Here is an 18,551-nt window from a genome sequence, read left to right on the forward strand (position 1 = left end):
GCCACAGGCTCTAAATCACGACTTATAGGGTTAGACCCCCTAAGCCATGAATTCGAATCTCACTCGCGCCAGTTTTTCATCAGTGTTGGAAATTTCATCTTTTCGAAGTACTCCTTGACGACGATTAGAATTGCAATCGTATAAAGTGTTTGTTCGCTGTACACTGCTCAAAGAGGAATATTATTTTCTGATCTAGTAGATAATGGGATCGTTAACCCAATTCTGACAACTATGTTTTCTTCACTGAAAACTGCAAGCTTAGTTTTTAAAGCTGTGGGGGGATTATTTATGTAGTATCCACAGATTTAAGCCACAGTGTTTTGCCACTATCTCTATATGAACTGACCACTGTTGATTGCAATGGCCTGATTCCCTGAAACATATTTTATTGTCTCGGCGCCAAAGATTTCGTGGAATGGAATGTCCCTTTAATGTATGTATTTGTAATTTCGCTGTGACGGTATAGCGAATGGTACGCTCTCCAAAAATATATTTGGCATGCCACGAAAACGGACACTGGAAAACATGATATAACGTGTAACGTGATATTAGCCGAGCTATCACCTCCTTACAATCCATGCGGTAAAGTTTTGATATTGTTGTTGCTCTTTGATTTATTTGTGTGTTTATTTGGTTTATGTTTTGTACCGTACTCAAGAATAGTTTACATATACGATGGCGGTCAGCATTATGCTTGGAGGAAACCGGGCCCTGGGAATCCCACGACAAACCTCAGGTAGCTGACAGATATACCCACATACGATAGTTGTTCTTCGATATCGTCGTATCAAGCTGAGAGTTTTTTACTCAGTATTTTGTGTTAGTCGGTTTCACTCATTTATCACAGCCTGAGGAATACCCTATTTTTTCTTGTTATTTTTAGGCTATGGTGAATTGCTAACCATTCCAAGAGGAGCGCGCCATATAAAGATTGTAGAGAGACACAGCAGAGACGTGGTTCTGGGTAAGGTTATAAAAGCAGTCGCAGTGTCCTGTCTGGTGTCCAGTATAGTGTCCCATATAGTGTCACGTATGAGTGAATCCACGTTTGAGAAAATCATGGCAATGGTGTGGATAGATAACGTGTTTGTGTGCGTTTATTTAGTGTTTCATAAATTCCAATTATTTCCAATTATTTTGTTTTTTACATTAATCATGGCGACATTTTTTCGTTCTCTCGTGGCATGGTCAGTCGGAAGGTGATTTGAACGCGAAGTGACCGGGTTTCAAGGGTGAACTTTCGTAAGATGTCATTAGACATGTTATTTGTTGTATTTAGCTTACTTTTCTCATCCCTTTTCCAGTATGTATTTGTGTTAGTCTAAAAAAAGACATGTTAACTGTAGCGAAGAGCTATTCATATGCGTTTGAATGGAAACTGAAAATGTCAGCATATAAGCATTCAGAAATTCATGAAGTTCTGCACAAATGATAATTGTGACTCTTACATGGGCCTTTTGACGACTTCAAATCTCTGCCTTCACAAATCTGCGTATTACTCAGCTGAATTTGCATAACTGTTGTAAACACCATATTTCTGGACAGTCATTGAAAGCAAAAATCCGAGATAACCATCTGATGCTGCCTGGAATATACAGGACTTACAATTTCTTCAATCCTGTTCATATTTTGCTTATAATTCCATTTGTTCCAATTTCTTCAGCTCTGCGAAACACTCAGGGAATCTTCTTTATTAACGGTCACCTAGAAACCCGTTATTCAACCATCACTCGCCTTGTGGCAGGAACTGTTTTCTACTATCATCACCCGCTATTTGACGCACGTGGAATGGAAACTTTCCAAGCCGAAGGACCAATCAGCCAAGAGCTTGTAGTTATGGTAACCATGTCCATCTTTTCGTTTAAAAATGAATGTTGGTATTTTCTGTTTGTCGCGTTCAAGTTTTGCCTTTCATACAGTTGATAAGTTCCAGTCATTTCACTTGAACTGCATATTCATCTTCAGTCTTTTCAAAGTTAAGGCTCTTAAACACATTCTAATCTGACAGGCCTTAAATCCGTTTAACTCAACTGTGAATTTTTGTATTAAGCAACTAATTTTCTTGTTGAATAATTAGATTTTTAGATTGAAATTGTTGTTGGACAAATATGTTGAATTTAATAATAATAAATATTTAATAATAATTTAATAATTCGCTCACGTTGTAATTTTAAATCAGACGCGTGTACCTAGAAAACGGTTCATATCCCAATCACCCACATCAATCACCCCATTTCTTTGTTTCCGGAAAGTGATACATTTATAATTAATATATTCTGAAATTCCCCTGACGTGATCAACCGCCAGTAAAAATTAAGTCAAGATCACACTGGTCTCATGATGTTTGAAAAGAAAAGGAACCAAGCGGTATGATTTTAGATTTCGTGGAGAGAATGAAGTTAATTTAATCCGGAACTTTTTACCCATGCAGTATTTTGTTTCACGATGTCCTCATCTTATTGTGCTTGTTATGATTAAGGTAATGGTATTTAAGCGAGACTTTTTGTTTCATTCTGGTTACGGTGATGTATTTCGTTTTGATACGTGTTCACAAGTGCAACATATTGTTCCTTTTCTTTAGGGTCTTCACGATATGGTTGAAACATTGTTGATGTGGCGTTAAGCCATAATCATTCATTCATTCATTTATTCTTTAGGGTCACACTCAGCAAGCTCTCAGTCCCGTGGATATTTTGTTTGAATACACCGTCCTCAAAAACCAAAGTGGCCGGCTGGAATACGATACGTACAAAAATATCAGGGAGAAAAGCTTGCCTTGGGAGGCCATCTTGTACGAGAAACTACATCCGGGCTACAACATTGGAGCTGTTGGATCGGCTTATGTGAAACGGAAGAAGGAAGGCGACGAGTCATCGTTCAGTTTTAGAGTTCCACCTTGGGAACCACCGAAGCCTCGCTTAGTTTCTTCACCGAGACTACCTGAGCACGAGTTCGTCCACCAGTCCACGCCCAGGCCAGCCAAACCTCAACTCCCTCCAATTCAGCCACAATTCCAAGCGCCGCCCACATCATCGCCATCTAGAGCAGTCCCAAAAAAATCATCATGGTTACAGACTGACAGGCGCAGCCGTCTGTCATCACCGTCAACCAGAGAGCCTCATGATACTCAACGCACAACTTATGCCCGCCGGATTTCTCATCGGGACAAGAAACTCGAGGATGCCTTCGAGGATGACAGACAGCGTCAGCGAGAACAAAAGATATCGGAGAAAGATCACGTGACCAAAACACCGCCAGCAAAACACTGGTTTCAGTCCACATCTCAGATGAACAAAAATTCGAGTGTTTCAGAAAGTGCACCAGTAAAAATGACTGGTGAACAGGAAATTTGGTCTTCAGCTACCTACCAAGAAAGTTCTTTAGATTATTCCCAGGTAAGGCATCCGGTAACAGATAAAATGCCAGTGTTTATCCCGGCGGAAGACGAAGAAGAGGATCAGGGCTTTCAAATGACAGAAAATCTGATTGGATCAAATAATGAGGACGATACATGTAAGTACATTCTCTGCAATTTGTATTATCCAGTTGATTTATTATCTATGAAGTAAGTTCACAAAAGACCACCTATATCTTATATAATTAGATTCTTATCCTGAGTATGGAGAACCCTAAAATGGATTGGGCCATTAGAACCCTGCCTTTCTACTCCACACTGACAAACTCAGAGCAAAAAGACTTACTTGTTCAGCGTTCATGTACTGTGCATAGTGGAATGAATGGTCGGTTAGCGTGGTTATGGTGTTGAAGGAAGACTTCCATCGGTGAAACTGATCGCAATCGTATAAGAGAAATATTCTGGTGTTAAATATTAAACAAATAAATGAATACAAAAATGCTCCAGGTAGACAGATTATAGAAGCATATAAATTGTGCACACATAGCCCTAGCCCTCAAAGGGACACGAAAATAAATATGACAACAGCTCTGAATTCAGGTGCTAAAAAAAATCTTAGAAACAGAAAATCGGGAGATACGACGTCAGGAAGTCAGGCACCTTACCGAACATTGCTAACTTGAAAATTGTTTACATAAAGGACAAAAATTACGAGTTGCAACATGACCGAGTCTCAGGTTAGTGAATGTCACTCATTTGGAAGTTGAGCTTGTGACATGGCAAACTGATCTGAGAAAACCCGTCAATGTGTTAACCTGTAAAATGTTGTCAAATATATGGATTTTTCTTCAACTGACAAAGGAAATGTAACTCTCATGTAAAATGTGTTCACATCAATGCATTTTCGTCATTTGACAAAGTCTAACATATGAAATGGCCATTGCTTTAAGAAAGAACAGGCACTTGTTATACAAGCCAAGTAACAATCAGCATAAATGTCAGTGTTGCAACATCTTTATTTATTATTGTGCTCCTAACTTTGAGACAGTGGACAACGTCACGAGCAAGGAAATGTTCCACTCCATGTATGACATCAACGACCATCTTCACTTCGAACGGCAACCGCCAGCCTCGTTCTCAGAAAGAGGCTCTGACGGAAGGGCTGGTATGTATATTCTCCAAGAAGTACTCCTGGTTTCAAATGTTTGCGTACGCAGCTTCTGAATTCTATTGTTTCTTTCTTTGACATTTTAAACCTTCAAACCACGTAATCTGAAATGTGCTACGTGTATCACTCGGCTATGTCAGATAAATCTTAGAGCCTGAAACACTGTACACGCGTACAGTCTCCAAGAAAGATTCCTAGCTGCAAACACTTGCGGCTGCTGCATACTTTCACTGACATTTAAGCTTTCTATGTAACATGAAACCTGTTGCGTGCCCAAAACATCTGAAACTATACATTAATAATTTACAACAAGATCTTTTTTTACAAAGGCAAAAAAGGAAACATTAAAATTAAGTATAATTCAAATGAAAGACCATTAAACACCGTCCAAAGAAATAGTTCCAATCATGTTTTTAAAGAATTTTTCCAACCCAATAAAATGCTTCCAAAGCATCAGATTCTGTTGTGGTCTGTTGGGGCCCAGAGGGTATCAATGAGGACATATCCAGATATTTTGCTTGTTTCAATAATAATTTGTTTCAAGGCTGATTGGGTGAATGCATTCATGGCTCTATATATCTATGCATTTTGTAGGCTGAAATTTAGCGTTTTTAGTGCTAAGATGATAAAGTGATAAGGCGCTGAGTGGGAAAAAGATTATTTGGCAATATGGTCAGAAAATGCAATCCAAAATTCCAAGTTTCGTTGGTGATTTTCGTCATTCCCAATAGTATGGTAGGCCTACATCTATCCTGTACGTCTTAATTTTATCACAGATGAAATGCTTATTAAGACGCAATTGTTTATTGCCCTTCGATTTACATTTTATGCCAACATACCTCTGAGAACGTCGAAGAACGGTATGAAAATCTCTTAAATCTTGCCAAACAATAACGCCGAGAAACGTGAATGCTTGGATGTAGACAAAGGTTAATAGAAATGCGTCATATCCCAGAGGCTAGTTACTAGTTTCTTGCTGTTGTTACAACCCAGGTGTGAATGTCCCTCCCGATGGCGGTCCCTACCGTCACCCCGAAACTGAACCCAGGAGCCAACACGACCCACGATACCGGTGGAGACCCAAAAATATCACGCCCTGCAGCTCCACCTGTGCCCCTGGTACGTCTGTATTAGAAGCATCAATGTCAATAAAAAGCTAATGTATCGTTTGCTGGGGACTTCCGTGGCCGAGGAGGTTAGCACGCCAGCACGGCTCAAAGACGCAGGAGGCTTTCACCAATGAGGTCGCTTTGAGTTCAAGTCCCGCTCATGCAGGCTTCCTCTCCGGTCGTACTTGGGAGGGTGTGACAGCAACCTGCGGATAGGCGTAGGTTTCTCTTGGGCTCTGTCAGGTTTCCTCTCACCATAATACTGGCCGCCGTCGTGTATGTGCAATATTCTTCAGTACGGCGCAAAACACCAATCAAATAAATAAATACCGCTTCGCTGATTTTGTACATCTTTAAAAATGGCCCAAAAAAAAGTTAACATCGAAATGCAGAATATTGAAATCAGACATTTGTATACTAGCTGTGTACCAAAAAAAGGACACTCCGGGGCAGTAATCGCAAAAGCAATGTCAAAAATAACGTTGAACGTAAACCACTAACTAGTTATAAGAGAGTATATAAAGTACAAAATTGGGACGAATTCACGCAAAGAGAAGCAGTGAAGAGTTTCCGGTGATAATGGAATGACACAAATAATGGTCTAAGTTAATCAAATGTATCTCAGTAGCGCTTTGATTTGTAACTTTTCATAAGAAACTTCGTACTGTTGTCGCTGCTCTGGTCTTACTTTCCATGCATAAAATCATGAATGCTTCGCTTCTATGGTGGTCGGATTTACAAGTAAGAAGGAAAAAACTGGTACTGACCCACAATTCGCTTAAAGGAAAAAAAACCGGATAAATTAACATGAAATGCCCGAAAACAAAAGGTTAGAGCTACTGTTTGAAGACGTTTTTGTGATCTGAACAGAAGGAAACTTGAAAGCATAAACATTTCTGAGCGGTTCACAGCGGACAATATTTCAGAAACGACTGCTCGTAATTTTCAGGCGGTGTCCAGTTCGAGTTTTTTGAGTGTCATCGCACAGTAGATGGCCTGACGGTGTTAGACTCGTACTGCGATGAGCGGGACAAACCGGATCCTCGCTACCACCAGTGTACACGTCAACAATGTGTCGCCAGGTAATCTCTTTTGTTATTAGCCATTGTTTCATATGTTCACCCGTCTGTTCTTTCCCCGGGGCACTGCCAGGTGCCATCTAACCATAATGCCGGCCGTTGTCCGAATTAGTGGAAAATTCCATTCAAATAAATCAAATAAAAGGTATGTTGAAAGAGAATTTGCAGTGTGGGTTAGCGAGATGTCTCCACTACTATGTAGATTAACTATAGGTGTTTGGAAAATGCATCAATACGCACGCGCAGAACACAGGCATACGTGGAACAGGACAAAAGCTCAAGGCGATTTATGCCTACCTTGGTAACATTGCAGAATTCAACGACAGTCAATAATAATTCAGCTTTGTTCAAACTTTTTAATGTTCTCGGCTTCAAAATATGCCCTAATTCATCTCAGGTTGCAACGATGCACTTAAAATGCACGATTTTTTCTGAATTGTGTGCCAATGGCGAAGGTTACATTGCCTGGACACAGGAAGAAGTGCTGTTGTGTATCTCCGCTAAAACCGAATGTTGCCATCCGCACTCGAAATGGTTACTTTTCTTTGGTACTTGTTACAGGCTCACGTGAAACTCATCTCTGAGACGTTAGGGTAAGCTGTAGGACAGACTGGCTTGGTGTCATCTTTGGTTATTTCTGTATGATACTTCAGCAATTTGACCTTACAATATCACTAATATCACACAGCAATTTGACCTTGCAATATCACAGGAAGACGCAGTAATGTACATGTACACTCACGTAATGTCTCCTTTTCGTCATGAAAGAGACAATATAACAGCTTAAAAGCCATAAGATATACGTGTTTTCAGTGACAACTGTCTATGGAGGAAAAAAAGCAGTGAATTCACATGAGTTATATCTGAATAGAAGAGCATATAGTTTGTTTCTATTAGACACACGCCTGTATTCATTTATCCGTAAAATCAGTCATACCTCCGACAAATTTAGTCAGTGACACATAACAACACAAGATCTACATATCGACATGATGAAAATTCATATTTAATTCTTCCTAAAAAAATCAAGTTAGAACACTTTTTCTAATTCATAACGTTAAACTGCATGTGGACAGTTTTGACGGCTAGAGCCCATTGCCTCGGGTGACATCATAATTCTTTAAAAAAATTAGACAAGTGGCATGCAGGGGATATGGGTGGAGTCCGGTATGTTTTGAGGGGAAAGTGACACCAGTTACCTAAGCTCCTATCGACTTCACCATAAACCCTGTTTTTGACACTGCCATATCTGGAATTGTTTACAAGTTTTAGTGTAAAATAACCAATGTATAAAAACCAATGTAGTCTTTTCTCGGGGAGAGTAGTGAAGGCTAAGTCACTGGATGCAGTTTGTCCTAACCACATCTTGGCGCAGCTATTGTAAAACAAATTACTCTCCACGCCCATTGTCCGGCATGCCACTAGCTTAAGAATAATCATGACGCCGCCCGAGGCAATGAGTTTTTTGAAACAAGGCTTATGGAGTTTAACATAGTAAATTAGATAAATCGTCATTTTCTTTGCAAGAATATGAACCTCCAGGATACTGATGTGTAGAGCTTGGGCTATTACGTGTCACCTGGGAATAATCCCATCTGTCACTGATTAAAGGCAATTTTGGTAGCGAAAAGGTGAACTGCAAAAACACGGACTACAGTACCTTTCGTTGTCATGATCTCTGGTGTTCTTAACTGTGTTATATTGCTACTTTGCTGTCGCTGGTTTGTGATCTTCTGTGCCTTAATCCGTTTTGCAGATGTTAAGCCATTTTTTCCATGAGCCTCTCACCAGTGTGGTCGTTGTGAGTTCAAGTCCAACTCGTGCCGGCATCCCTTCTGGCCACACGTAGAAAAGTATGTCAGCAACCTGCTGGTGGTCGTGGGTTCCCCTGGACTCTGCCCGGTTTTCTCCCACCATAATGCTGGCTGCGGTCGTATAAGTGAAATATTTTTAGTACGGCATAAAACATCAATCAAATAAATAAATAAAAACATAAAATAAAATAATATAAATAAAGCCATTATTCATTGTTTTTTAGATGGGTGACCGGTATCTGGAGTCATTGTTCCCGGAGTTGCGGAGATGGTCAGACGTTCAGATCAGTTCGTTGCTGGCGTATGCTCGCTCCGGGTTTTGACAGTACTGTTCATGCTGACCAATGCAAGTCTTACCAAAAACCGGAATCGACGTCTAAGTGTAACGAAGGCGCATGCGGGCCGCAGTGGCAGTTTAGTTCCTGGGGAAAGGTAAGCGGAACTTCAGTACTTTAATGAGAAGCATGGGGGATTTAAAGATCATTCGTCGTTAACACTGATTATGACCTCTGACGCATTAATTAATTTATTATTTGATTTCCTCCCCGGCCGTACGTAGGAAGGTCTGTCAGCAACCTGCAGACGGTCGTGGGTTTCCCCCAGGCTCTGCTCGGTTTTCACCCACCATAATGCTGGCCGCCGTCGTATAAGTGAAATATTCTTAAGTACGGCGTAAAATCAAATAAATAAATAAATTTATTTGGTTGTTATTTAAACAATATTTACTTATGTGGCAATGATTTATTTATTTATTGAGTGTTTTACGCCGTACTCGAGCGGTCTTCAACGAACGGAAAACCGCACAAACGGCCCCACGAGCGACGTCGACTTCCTTCTGTCACCGAAATCACAGAAGCTGTGAGAGCCTGTGAATCTACAAATGCCCTGTTCAAAGCCGGGTTTGAACCCGCGAACGATTGATATGGGCTTCTTAAAGATTAAAGAGGGCACATTAATAAAAACTAAGTAAGACATAAGGATAATCCTGTATTGGAAAACGAGACGTGACTGGCGAGCGGTACAAAATAGATCTGTGTTCATCTTTCAGTCAGTAGAGCACACTAAGTCATGATTCCTAATGATGGCATATTAAAATGCTGAAAGATTGAGTCAAAATGAAGAAACGATAATTGGTGTACATGCGAGGCTCATATTTGGCTATTGTAAAATAATATAAATTAAATAAATATAAAATATAAATTTGATTTGATTGGCGCTGATGCGTTGTTTTTTTTTATGTTTTTTGGGGGGCTGGGGGTGGGGGTCTTGGGGGGTGGGGGACTCCAATACAGCCTCTTTATATGTGAGCCACCTAGTCCATGGGCCAAGGCCCAAAATTTCTCATATTGGTACCCCCTTGGGTGGCTAGATCTCCGCGCTGTTTTAAAGTTGGTACATGTCTTTAGTTCATATTTCAATGTGATAGCCCTCGCAGAGGGGTAGCTTTGTATGGATTATGCCCCCTTTAATAAACATACTTATTGTTCAATGTGTTAGATCATATATTGTCAACAGTCATACAATTACAGCGGTATTTGAACCCCAATCAACTCAGGAACAGTGTTTACCTTTAGAAATACTTCCTGAGCTAATTTAAGATACTCTTCTCAAACATAATGGCAGATTTGTTGATGAAAGATGACATTTTAGTTAGTCCTCGCTGGGTTGGGAGAGGGGTGAGCTTCTCGGACGAGAACTGCATCAGCAGCTTTCTTTGGAACCGGAAAATGAAAGAAGACATAAAGTTTATGTTTTGTAACATTATAGAGTATTCTATCGTGGTTGTGTTAAAAAATAACTGTTGACTTCCGGTGTAAATATCCAAATAGTAAATTCCAAATGACACACAGTGAGGGTCTTTCCGTGACCCCAAACACCAAAGCAAACTGTAAGACTTTTCATTCTTTCAGAGGTACATTCACACTCACATTTATCTGTCAGCGGGTGACATGGATGTTTAATCAACATCTTGTTCGTTAATGTGACGTCTTAATTATTGCATGATGGCTTTAATAACGAAACCCTGGGTCTAAATTAAAATTAAAGTGATTCATCCAACTCACTCTGAAACATGATACCGGCCCGGATAGCACAGTTGGTAGAGCGTCCGCTTCGGGACCGGTAGATCCAGGATCAATCCTTGATCGAGTCACACCTAAGACTTTAAAAGAGGAAGTTGTAACTTCCTCGCTTGGCGTTCAGCACAAAGGGGATAGTGCAACGACTGGTTGACCCGTATCAGTATAATGGCTCGGGCGGGGCGGCTCACTTGCCTTCGGTAAGTCGTCTCAGTGAAGCAGCACTAAATAAAAGAGCGGTGGAAATCCGTCCTGCAACAAGGAGGCACATTACACGTACATACACCCTAATGATTCCTTCGTCGTCATATGACTGAAAAATTGTTGAGTACAACGTTAAACCCCAAGCACTCCCACTCACTCGCACTGAAACATGATTGTTTGTCGACGTTTTGACCTTGATGTTAAATCCGTCAAGCATAGCGCTTTTTGATTTAAAAGAACATTCCTTATAAGGAGAATTTCTCAGTGTACGTTTTCATGAACTCTTACAGTCTGTTTCTGCACTATTTCTGGAGGAATAAATGAATGATCATGGTTTAACACCGCTATTTCTGGAGGAAGACTCCTGTTTGTGTACAATCTAGGGATTGTAATGCACGACTGTTGCATCGAAGTACGTCTTCTGTAGGGCAAAAATAGATTTTAGTCAAGTTTTATGGAATGCCGGTTTGCTGCCATCTCCACCAAGCTAAGCAAACTGGATTGGAGACACGTTTGTTTTCGCCCATTAGAACAGTTAGAATAAAACCCTAACTGGGGTAAACTGACAAGAGGCCGTATTTCACCCGTTACGAGTGACCATTTGCGAGCCATCACATTGTCGTCGCTGCTTTGGTTTTTCTTTCTATGCTATACGTCTTTAATTACACTGGAGAACAACTGCATCTGCATAATAATTTTTGAAATAATTTTAATCTTTGTCTGCTTTACTGTTGGGAGTGAGTACGCGCACGATGTCATCTCTAAAGAGCCAATATCTTGAGATCTATCAAACAACTTTTGGGTGGAACGCTCAAGAAGTAGTTCCCTAGAAAATCTACAATTAATAGTTACAGGTTAATCACGAGCACATTTGGACAGTACAATCAAGTCTTTTCATACTGAACTAGCAATCATATTATATTTTTTAAATTTGTCCGCGTTCAAGTCTTGTTGCCTGATGTCCACTGCTCCTTGTAGAATGTTCCACGAACCTAATTTTCTCGCGATATCAATGACTTGGAGTCATTGGAGTCAAAACAACTCCATTTGCTTAATAGTGCCTTCATCAACCAATGATATATTCATGAGGATATAATTTGCTTTAGGGTTTATTCAGTTAAAGCATTTATGGCTCTATTCGAGTATGTCTGTACATTTTCATGTAGTCGTTTAGCAGACTGCATTTATCAAGTGGCAAAAATCTTGCGTGACGTCAATGTTCACAGTTTGGTCAGAAAGGGCCACTTTAGTGTCCAGCATTTTAAAGGCACTTTTATTAGGTTGTAAAAATGTGGGGAAAAGTATTTCGTCTGACACACACTGCATAATATTATGTTTGTTTGTTTTTTTGTCCATCTTCTAAGTTCGCATTTCTCTCTCTGTAAAGAGTATTACAGAATAATTTAGTCCTTAATCTTAGTGTTGGCTGAACTTTCAGTTACCAGTATTCTTAATGGAAAGTCAAAAATCTGTTCATAGGTTTACTCTGACATTGTAGCTTTCAGATTTAAAGATCACAGGTGAGGGAAAGACTCGAGCGTTTACTTCCCTGAGCTAATCTACCTTAACTCACCATAGTAATGGGCGTAAATAAAAGAAGGACACACAGCTGGGAATATAAACTGTTGAGTTATGAAACCAGCTGAAAACCTCGCAAATCTCACATGTAAAAGTACAGGTCAACTAAATATTCAGCTAATAGCGTACATGAAATAGAGACAAAATGTGTACTGCTACATTTTCTTTGCTTCATAAACAATACAAACCACCCTTTTAAGTTTGTCTTATGGTATTATTAATTGAGAGTCCACGATATATTTACGTTTCTCGTGCTTTTTGTAATTTGCGCCCTATAAGGTTAATTTCATTTTATCAAAATGTTTGATAAAGCTACCGTTGCGGAAAGGCTATCCTACCTTAATTTACTTCTACTGACTCTTTAAATATTTTAGCGCCAATTAGGTTTGCCCACCTCTGGTGGTACCAATGTCATGTCTGGCCCATGGGCAAAGACCAGTGGTTAGTTGCGAGGATTAATTTCAGCATTAAATACTAACCGACGTCGGGTACATTAAACGTTCATTAAAAGGCGATTTTAAAAAAACAAATAGTGGGACCTCCGTGGCCGAGGATGTTAGCGTGCCAGCGTAATGAACCAGGAGCCTCTCACCAATGCAGTCGCTGTGAGCCAGCCCATGTTGGGCTCGTGGAAGGGCCTGTCAACAACGCGCGGAAGGTCGTGTGTTTCCCTTGGACTGTCCGGTTTCTTCCCACCAGAATGTTGGCCGCCATCGTATGAGTGAGTGAGTCAGTGAGTGAGTGCTTGGGGTTTAACGTCGTATTTAACAATTGTTCCGTGATATGATGATGAAAGAGTCCTTAGATATGTACGTGCAATGTGCTTACTTGTTGCGGGATGGATTTCCACCGCCCTTTTATCTAGTGCTGCTTCACTGAACACGACTTACCGAAAGCAAGTAGGTGGCCGCACCGAGCGAAGAACATCGTCCTCTCTTAAGGTCTTAGGTGTAACGTAAACCAGTATTGACCCTGGATCTACCGTCCCCGATGCGGACGCTGTACCATTTGGAGACATCCGCCTTCGTATGAATGAAATATTCTTGAGTAAAACCTTGGCCTAAAACACCAATGAAATAAATAAAAAGAAAAGAAAAATAAATAAATCAAACAAATAAATAATATAAACAAATACATGTGTGCAAGACAGGTCCAGATATACGTTCGCCATCTTCATAATGAGATTTGTGGACTCATTTATTTACAAATGTTTTCCAGATAGAAATGTATTTGTTGTCGTTCTCTCTCCCAGTGTTCGGCAGAGTGCGGACGAGGGCACCAGCGACGTATAGTGCGCTGTAACACAGGTGATACCCGGGATTGCCAAAAGTCGCCACGCCCCGCAGACAGGAGAACGTGTGGAAGCGCCACGTGTGACAACTTTTGGAAAACTACCAAATGGTCCAGGGTAAATAACGTCTTTATTTATTCCGTGCAATTTTAGTATGTTTTATATTCATCCACATCCAAACTGTGTTATATCGATAGACCCATGTGGGGTTATACCAGACTTTTAAAACTTTCATCACTGAGCAGTTAGAGCAAGGAAATAGGGCTGGTTGATCCGGAGTCAATATAACATGACTGGGAGGGGTGTCATTTCTGGTGTCTTCGGCATGACACATGTAATTCAGTGGCAGCAGAACTTTGGCGGAATGGACTCCAGAAGAAAACACAGCATATGTACACACACTCGATGATATCTCGTTGTCATATGAATGAAAAATTGTGAAGTACAACGTAAACCCCAAGCATGCACACTGTACATCAAATTTTTCGTCTTGGGAAGACATATAATTAACAGGACAGCTTGTTCTTCCCATTTTCTCGCCAATCCTCATCATCATCGTCTCGAGCTCTTGCAAATTCTCATCGTTTCATTCTCTTGCTCAACCTTGTCTTCTCATTTTCTTCCCAATCCTCATCGTTTCATTCTGTTGCCCATCCTCATCGTCTCATTCTCATCGTCTCATTCTGTTGCCCATCCTCAATGTCTCACTCTCTTGTTGTTCGTCATCGTCTCATTTTCATGCTCTCCGTCGTCATCTCATTTTCTTGCGCACCAGTGTTCCGGCCCGTGCGGCTCCGGCGTGAGACAACGGCAAGTGCTATGCCGTGGTGCACGAGGGAGAGCTCTAGATGAACGGAGCTGTGACCGAAGCACAAAGCCCCTTTCCGTGCAGGCCTGTGGGGAGAAGGACTACTGCCAGTTTGTCTGGGTCCCACAGCGATGGGAAAAGGTATGTTGAGCAGCGCAGTTGTAGCTTATACTAAGGAAAAATATAAAATATGGGTAGTTCATAGCAAGGAAAAACATGAATATGTTGGTACCTTATACTAAAAAAGGTCGAGGTGGTTAAAGTGCAAGCGCGGTGCAATGACCCTCTTCTCGATGTGTGCGGTCGATGTGAGTTCAAGTCCAGTCCATGCTGACTTCCTCTCCGGCTGTGCGTGAGAAGCCTATCAGCAACCTGCAGATGGTCGTGGGTTTTCCCTGGATTCTCAGGTTTCTCCCACCAAAATGCAGACTGCTGTCGTATAAGTGAAATATTCTTGAGAACGAGGTAAAACGCCATTCAAATAAACAAATATTCAAACACGATAACTTTGTTGGTGTAAACTACAGGATTTGGAGTTACAACACAGAAACGTCCATTTGTAATATTACAATCTGAAAACACATCTGTTAAAGTCACCGAACACATTTTCTCCGAGTGACAACAGATTAAACCATGTTACAAACTATTATGTCTTATATGACAAACTTGTTATCTTATTCCAACAGAATACTTCTTTTGGTCTAACGTGGTATTGTGTTATCTATAACATAAAAGTGTGTTGGAACAACCTAATTTATTCTAACATATGGCCCGCTTTCCTCTCACCATAAAACTGGCCGATGTCGCACAAGTGAAATATTCTTGAGTGTGGCCATACAAAAACAATCAAAAATAAATCACAAATGTATCAAGAAAAATATAAACACCTTGGTAGCTTACATGTATGCCAAGAAAAAGTGTCCAAAAAATTGGAAAGTTAAAAGAAAAGTTAATATAAATCTAACTGTATTTAGCCGTATGCCAAGGAAAAATGTCCAAAAAATTGGAAAGTTAAAAGAAAAGATAACATGAATCTAATTGTATTTAGGCGTTTGGGTCCATGAAGTATGTGTATCCTATCGAAAGTTCAACTAGCATAAAAAAGACCCCAGCACAGAGAGTAAATGCAGACCTTTCACGACAGTGTGATAGTTGGTAAATGCCCTCCCCCCTTCCACTCCCCCTTCTAAAACCGTGCACGAACAAAATTCACATCGTTACATCCATTTCAAGTTATGAAGTCAAATTTCACGTAGAAATCAAATGAAATATTTGATGAATGGCTTGAAGCTGTTCACCTGTCTGTCCATGAGTCTCAGTGAGGGTTTTGGTCACTGAACATAATTTTATCCAAATTCTGCTTAAATCTTGGCACGTGTAAAGTTGCTACTATTCAGGCATTGTATGAACAGTTTGAATAAAACCCTAAGTTAAAATAACAAAAGGCCGGGTTTCACCGGTTACCTGTGACCAATTGTCAGTTACATGTATAAATCTATCGTCGGTGCTGGTTTATTCTCTGTTCCATAGTCTATTTCATTTTCTGATATGTAGCTACATATATAGATAATTTGTGATTTTTAGTGTACAGCAGAGTGTGGGGAAGGGACCGCGGACAGGAAAGTGGTGTGTGGGGCCGTCTCGAACGGGCGTTTCCAAGTCCATCCAGACTCATATTGCCACCGTACTTCCAAGCCCATGACAACTGCCCGTTGTAGAGAAATGCCGTGCGAAGCCAAATGGCTAACCACCGAATGGTCCAAGGTAGGTTTGTAATCCCTTTGCTCTAGCAGGTTTTATAAAATATATGAATGGCAATCACGACTCACTGGTGAATGGACTTACACATTCTACATTGGAATAATCTCTGGTACAATGGAATCATCGGTCTTCCCGACAATCCTTCTCATTTGGGGTATTTTTGCCCGCGTCTTCCGTTTAGATCCACCGGCCCATATGGCTTGGTAGGTAGAGCGACCGCTTCCGGGGTGGTAGATACAGGGTTAATCCTGAGTCGGGTCACACCAAAACCTTAAAAGAGGAAGTGGTATCTTCCTCGCTTGGCGTTCATCATTACGAGGAAGTGCTACGAGTGGTTGACCCGTATCAGTATAATGGCTGGGGTGGGGTGTTTTACTTGCCTTCGGTAAGGGGTCTCAGTGAAGCAGTACTAGATAAAAGAGCGGTTGAAATCCGTCCTGTAGCAAGGAGGTACATTACACCTACATGCACCCTAAGGATTCCTTCGTCGTCATATGACTGAAAAATTGTTAAGTACGACGTTAAACCCCAAGCACTCACTCATTCACTCCGCTTAGATCCCTTGTCAGCAGAATTACGTACTAAATGCTTTGCCTTGGAGTCGTACGTGGGAAGGTCTGTCAGCAACCTGCGGAAGGTCGTGGGTTTCCCCCGGGCTCTGCCCGGTTTCCTCCCACCATAATGCTGGCCGCCGTAGTATAAGTGAAACATTTTTGAGTACGGCGTAAAACACCAATCAAATAAATAAATAAATAACTTTGCCTTGGTATCAAAACAGTAAACACATTTACTTGCAGTGCTCTAAAAGCTGTGGAAAGGGGGGCATTAAGATGAGAGAAGTTCGTTGTTACCATGACGATGAGGAATCCAACGGCTGCGACAACAACCGGAAGCCCAAAGCTGTTGAGGAATGCCCACTTCCGGCGTGCCCGGAAGATCGTCGAGGTGCGTTATAAAAGCAACATTCATTCCTAAAATGGCCTCCGTGGCCGAGTTGTTTAGCTTGCCATCAGCAGAGATATAACTCAGGAGGCTCCCATCAATGCGGTCGCTGTGAGTTCAAGTCCAGTCTATCCTGGCTTTCTCTCCGGTCGTACGTGGGAATTCTGACAGCAGCCCGGGGATTGTTGTGGGTTTCCCCCGGGCTCTGTTAACTGTCAGTGTCCTTTCTTGTCTAAGAGCATTCTACTCAGTGTTTTGTGATCTGGTTTTGATAATCCCTACACATGTACAGCTTTATATGCTCAAACTGATTGATATTGATTTTGCAAATGGTAACCTAGACTCTCTGTTCTCTGGATAACGATAAGATACAAATATCTGAGACGACACCACTAATGTGCTCATATGGTACTGTTTTTGTAACCACATGAAATTATTGCAATCAATGTTGTTCAGATTCTCTGTACTGTTTTCTAGTTTGGTTCATTCTTCCCAACTGTACATAGAAAAGATAAGCAATGCTCTTTCCATCTTCTTACCGGTACACTCAACAGCGATCGAATTACTTAGCCCTTTTGACACGGTCGCTTTTGTCTAATCTTGGCGGCTTTTACAAAGAGGCCATCGGCGTTTGACCACTCACGACAGCCTGTACAAAAGTAGGCGGGATCTGACCTCATTTTGGAATCTGTCAACGTCTAAGTTTTCTTCATGTATTGCAGGCAGTGAGCATAGTGAGTTGTAGTAACGCAATACACTGATCTGAAGGAATGAATAGACATTGTTCCTTGAATCCTATAAACTCCAGTCAATGTATCCACTGCTGATACAATGATAAGTAAATTGATAAGCAATCACATCTCTTCCACAGGAGGCCCACCTTGTGCAGACGACAAAAAGAGAATCAACTGTGACCTCGTGCTGAAGGTGCAACTTTGTCAACACTGGTATTACAAGACTGCTTGCTGCAGATCCTGCATTGAGGCTAACAGACGACAGAGCGAGAGGTCAGGAGACATTGGCTAACCACGAAACTGACAAGCGTTGACGTCCGAGATATGTCGATAAGGGTAGAAACAGTATAAATGCATACCCTCTCCGTCCGCTTTTGATCTGCAATAACTTATATCAAAATAAAACTATTATCTTTATACACACAAAGAAAGAAAGTCAGTGTGGAATCTTGTGGCGTGATACACGATGTGACAACTTCATTTTAACGATGACGGATTTCGCTCGTTTTTCACGAATAGTTCTTGCGTTAGCAGTTCGAGTAACCAGGGCACCCCTCCAATCAAATCAACCCCCCACCCCACCCCACCCCCCCCACCCACACCACCACCTGCACACATTTTCCCCTTACT

The 18,551-nt window shown here is 41.1% G+C and overlaps 1 protein-coding gene and 1 long non-coding RNA gene across 2 annotated transcripts in view; both read left to right on the forward strand.

Moving 5' to 3' along the window:
• LOC135480964 (thrombospondin type-1 domain-containing protein 4-like) overlaps positions 1–18,284 on the forward strand; it is a 44,819-nt gene extending 26,535 nt beyond the window's left edge. Inside the window, exons 7-16 of the mRNA XM_064760895.1 lie at positions 884–964; positions 1,664–1,839; positions 2,658–3,204; positions 6,582–6,714; positions 8,750–8,957; positions 13,638–13,793; positions 14,452–14,625; positions 16,069–16,248; positions 17,043–17,190; positions 18,059–18,284. Coding sequence (XP_064616965.1) covers positions 884–964; positions 1,664–1,839; positions 2,658–3,204; positions 6,582–6,714; positions 8,750–8,957; positions 13,638–13,793; positions 14,452–14,625; positions 16,069–16,248; positions 17,043–17,190; positions 18,059–18,213 — 1,958 coding nt within the window. The 3' untranslated portion in view covers positions 18,214–18,284. The remainder of the gene's footprint in view (positions 1–883; positions 965–1,663; positions 1,840–2,657; positions 3,205–6,581; positions 6,715–8,749; positions 8,958–13,637; positions 13,794–14,451; positions 14,626–16,068; positions 16,249–17,042; positions 17,191–18,058) is intronic.
• LOC135481074 (uncharacterized) lies at positions 3,230–5,621 on the forward strand. The gene is made up of 3 exons (XR_010445968.1): positions 3,230–3,513; positions 4,404–4,520; positions 5,517–5,621. It is a non-coding gene; the product is annotated as an uncharacterized LOC135481074 (long non-coding RNA).
• Positions 18,285–18,551: the final 267 nt, after the last annotated feature.

The sequence above is a fragment of the Liolophura sinensis genome, chromosome 13, assembly GCF_032854445.1.
Source record: "Liolophura sinensis isolate JHLJ2023 chromosome 13, CUHK_Ljap_v2, whole genome shotgun sequence".
Lineage (NCBI taxonomy): Eukaryota > Metazoa > Mollusca > Polyplacophora > Chitonida > Chitonidae > Liolophura > Liolophura sinensis.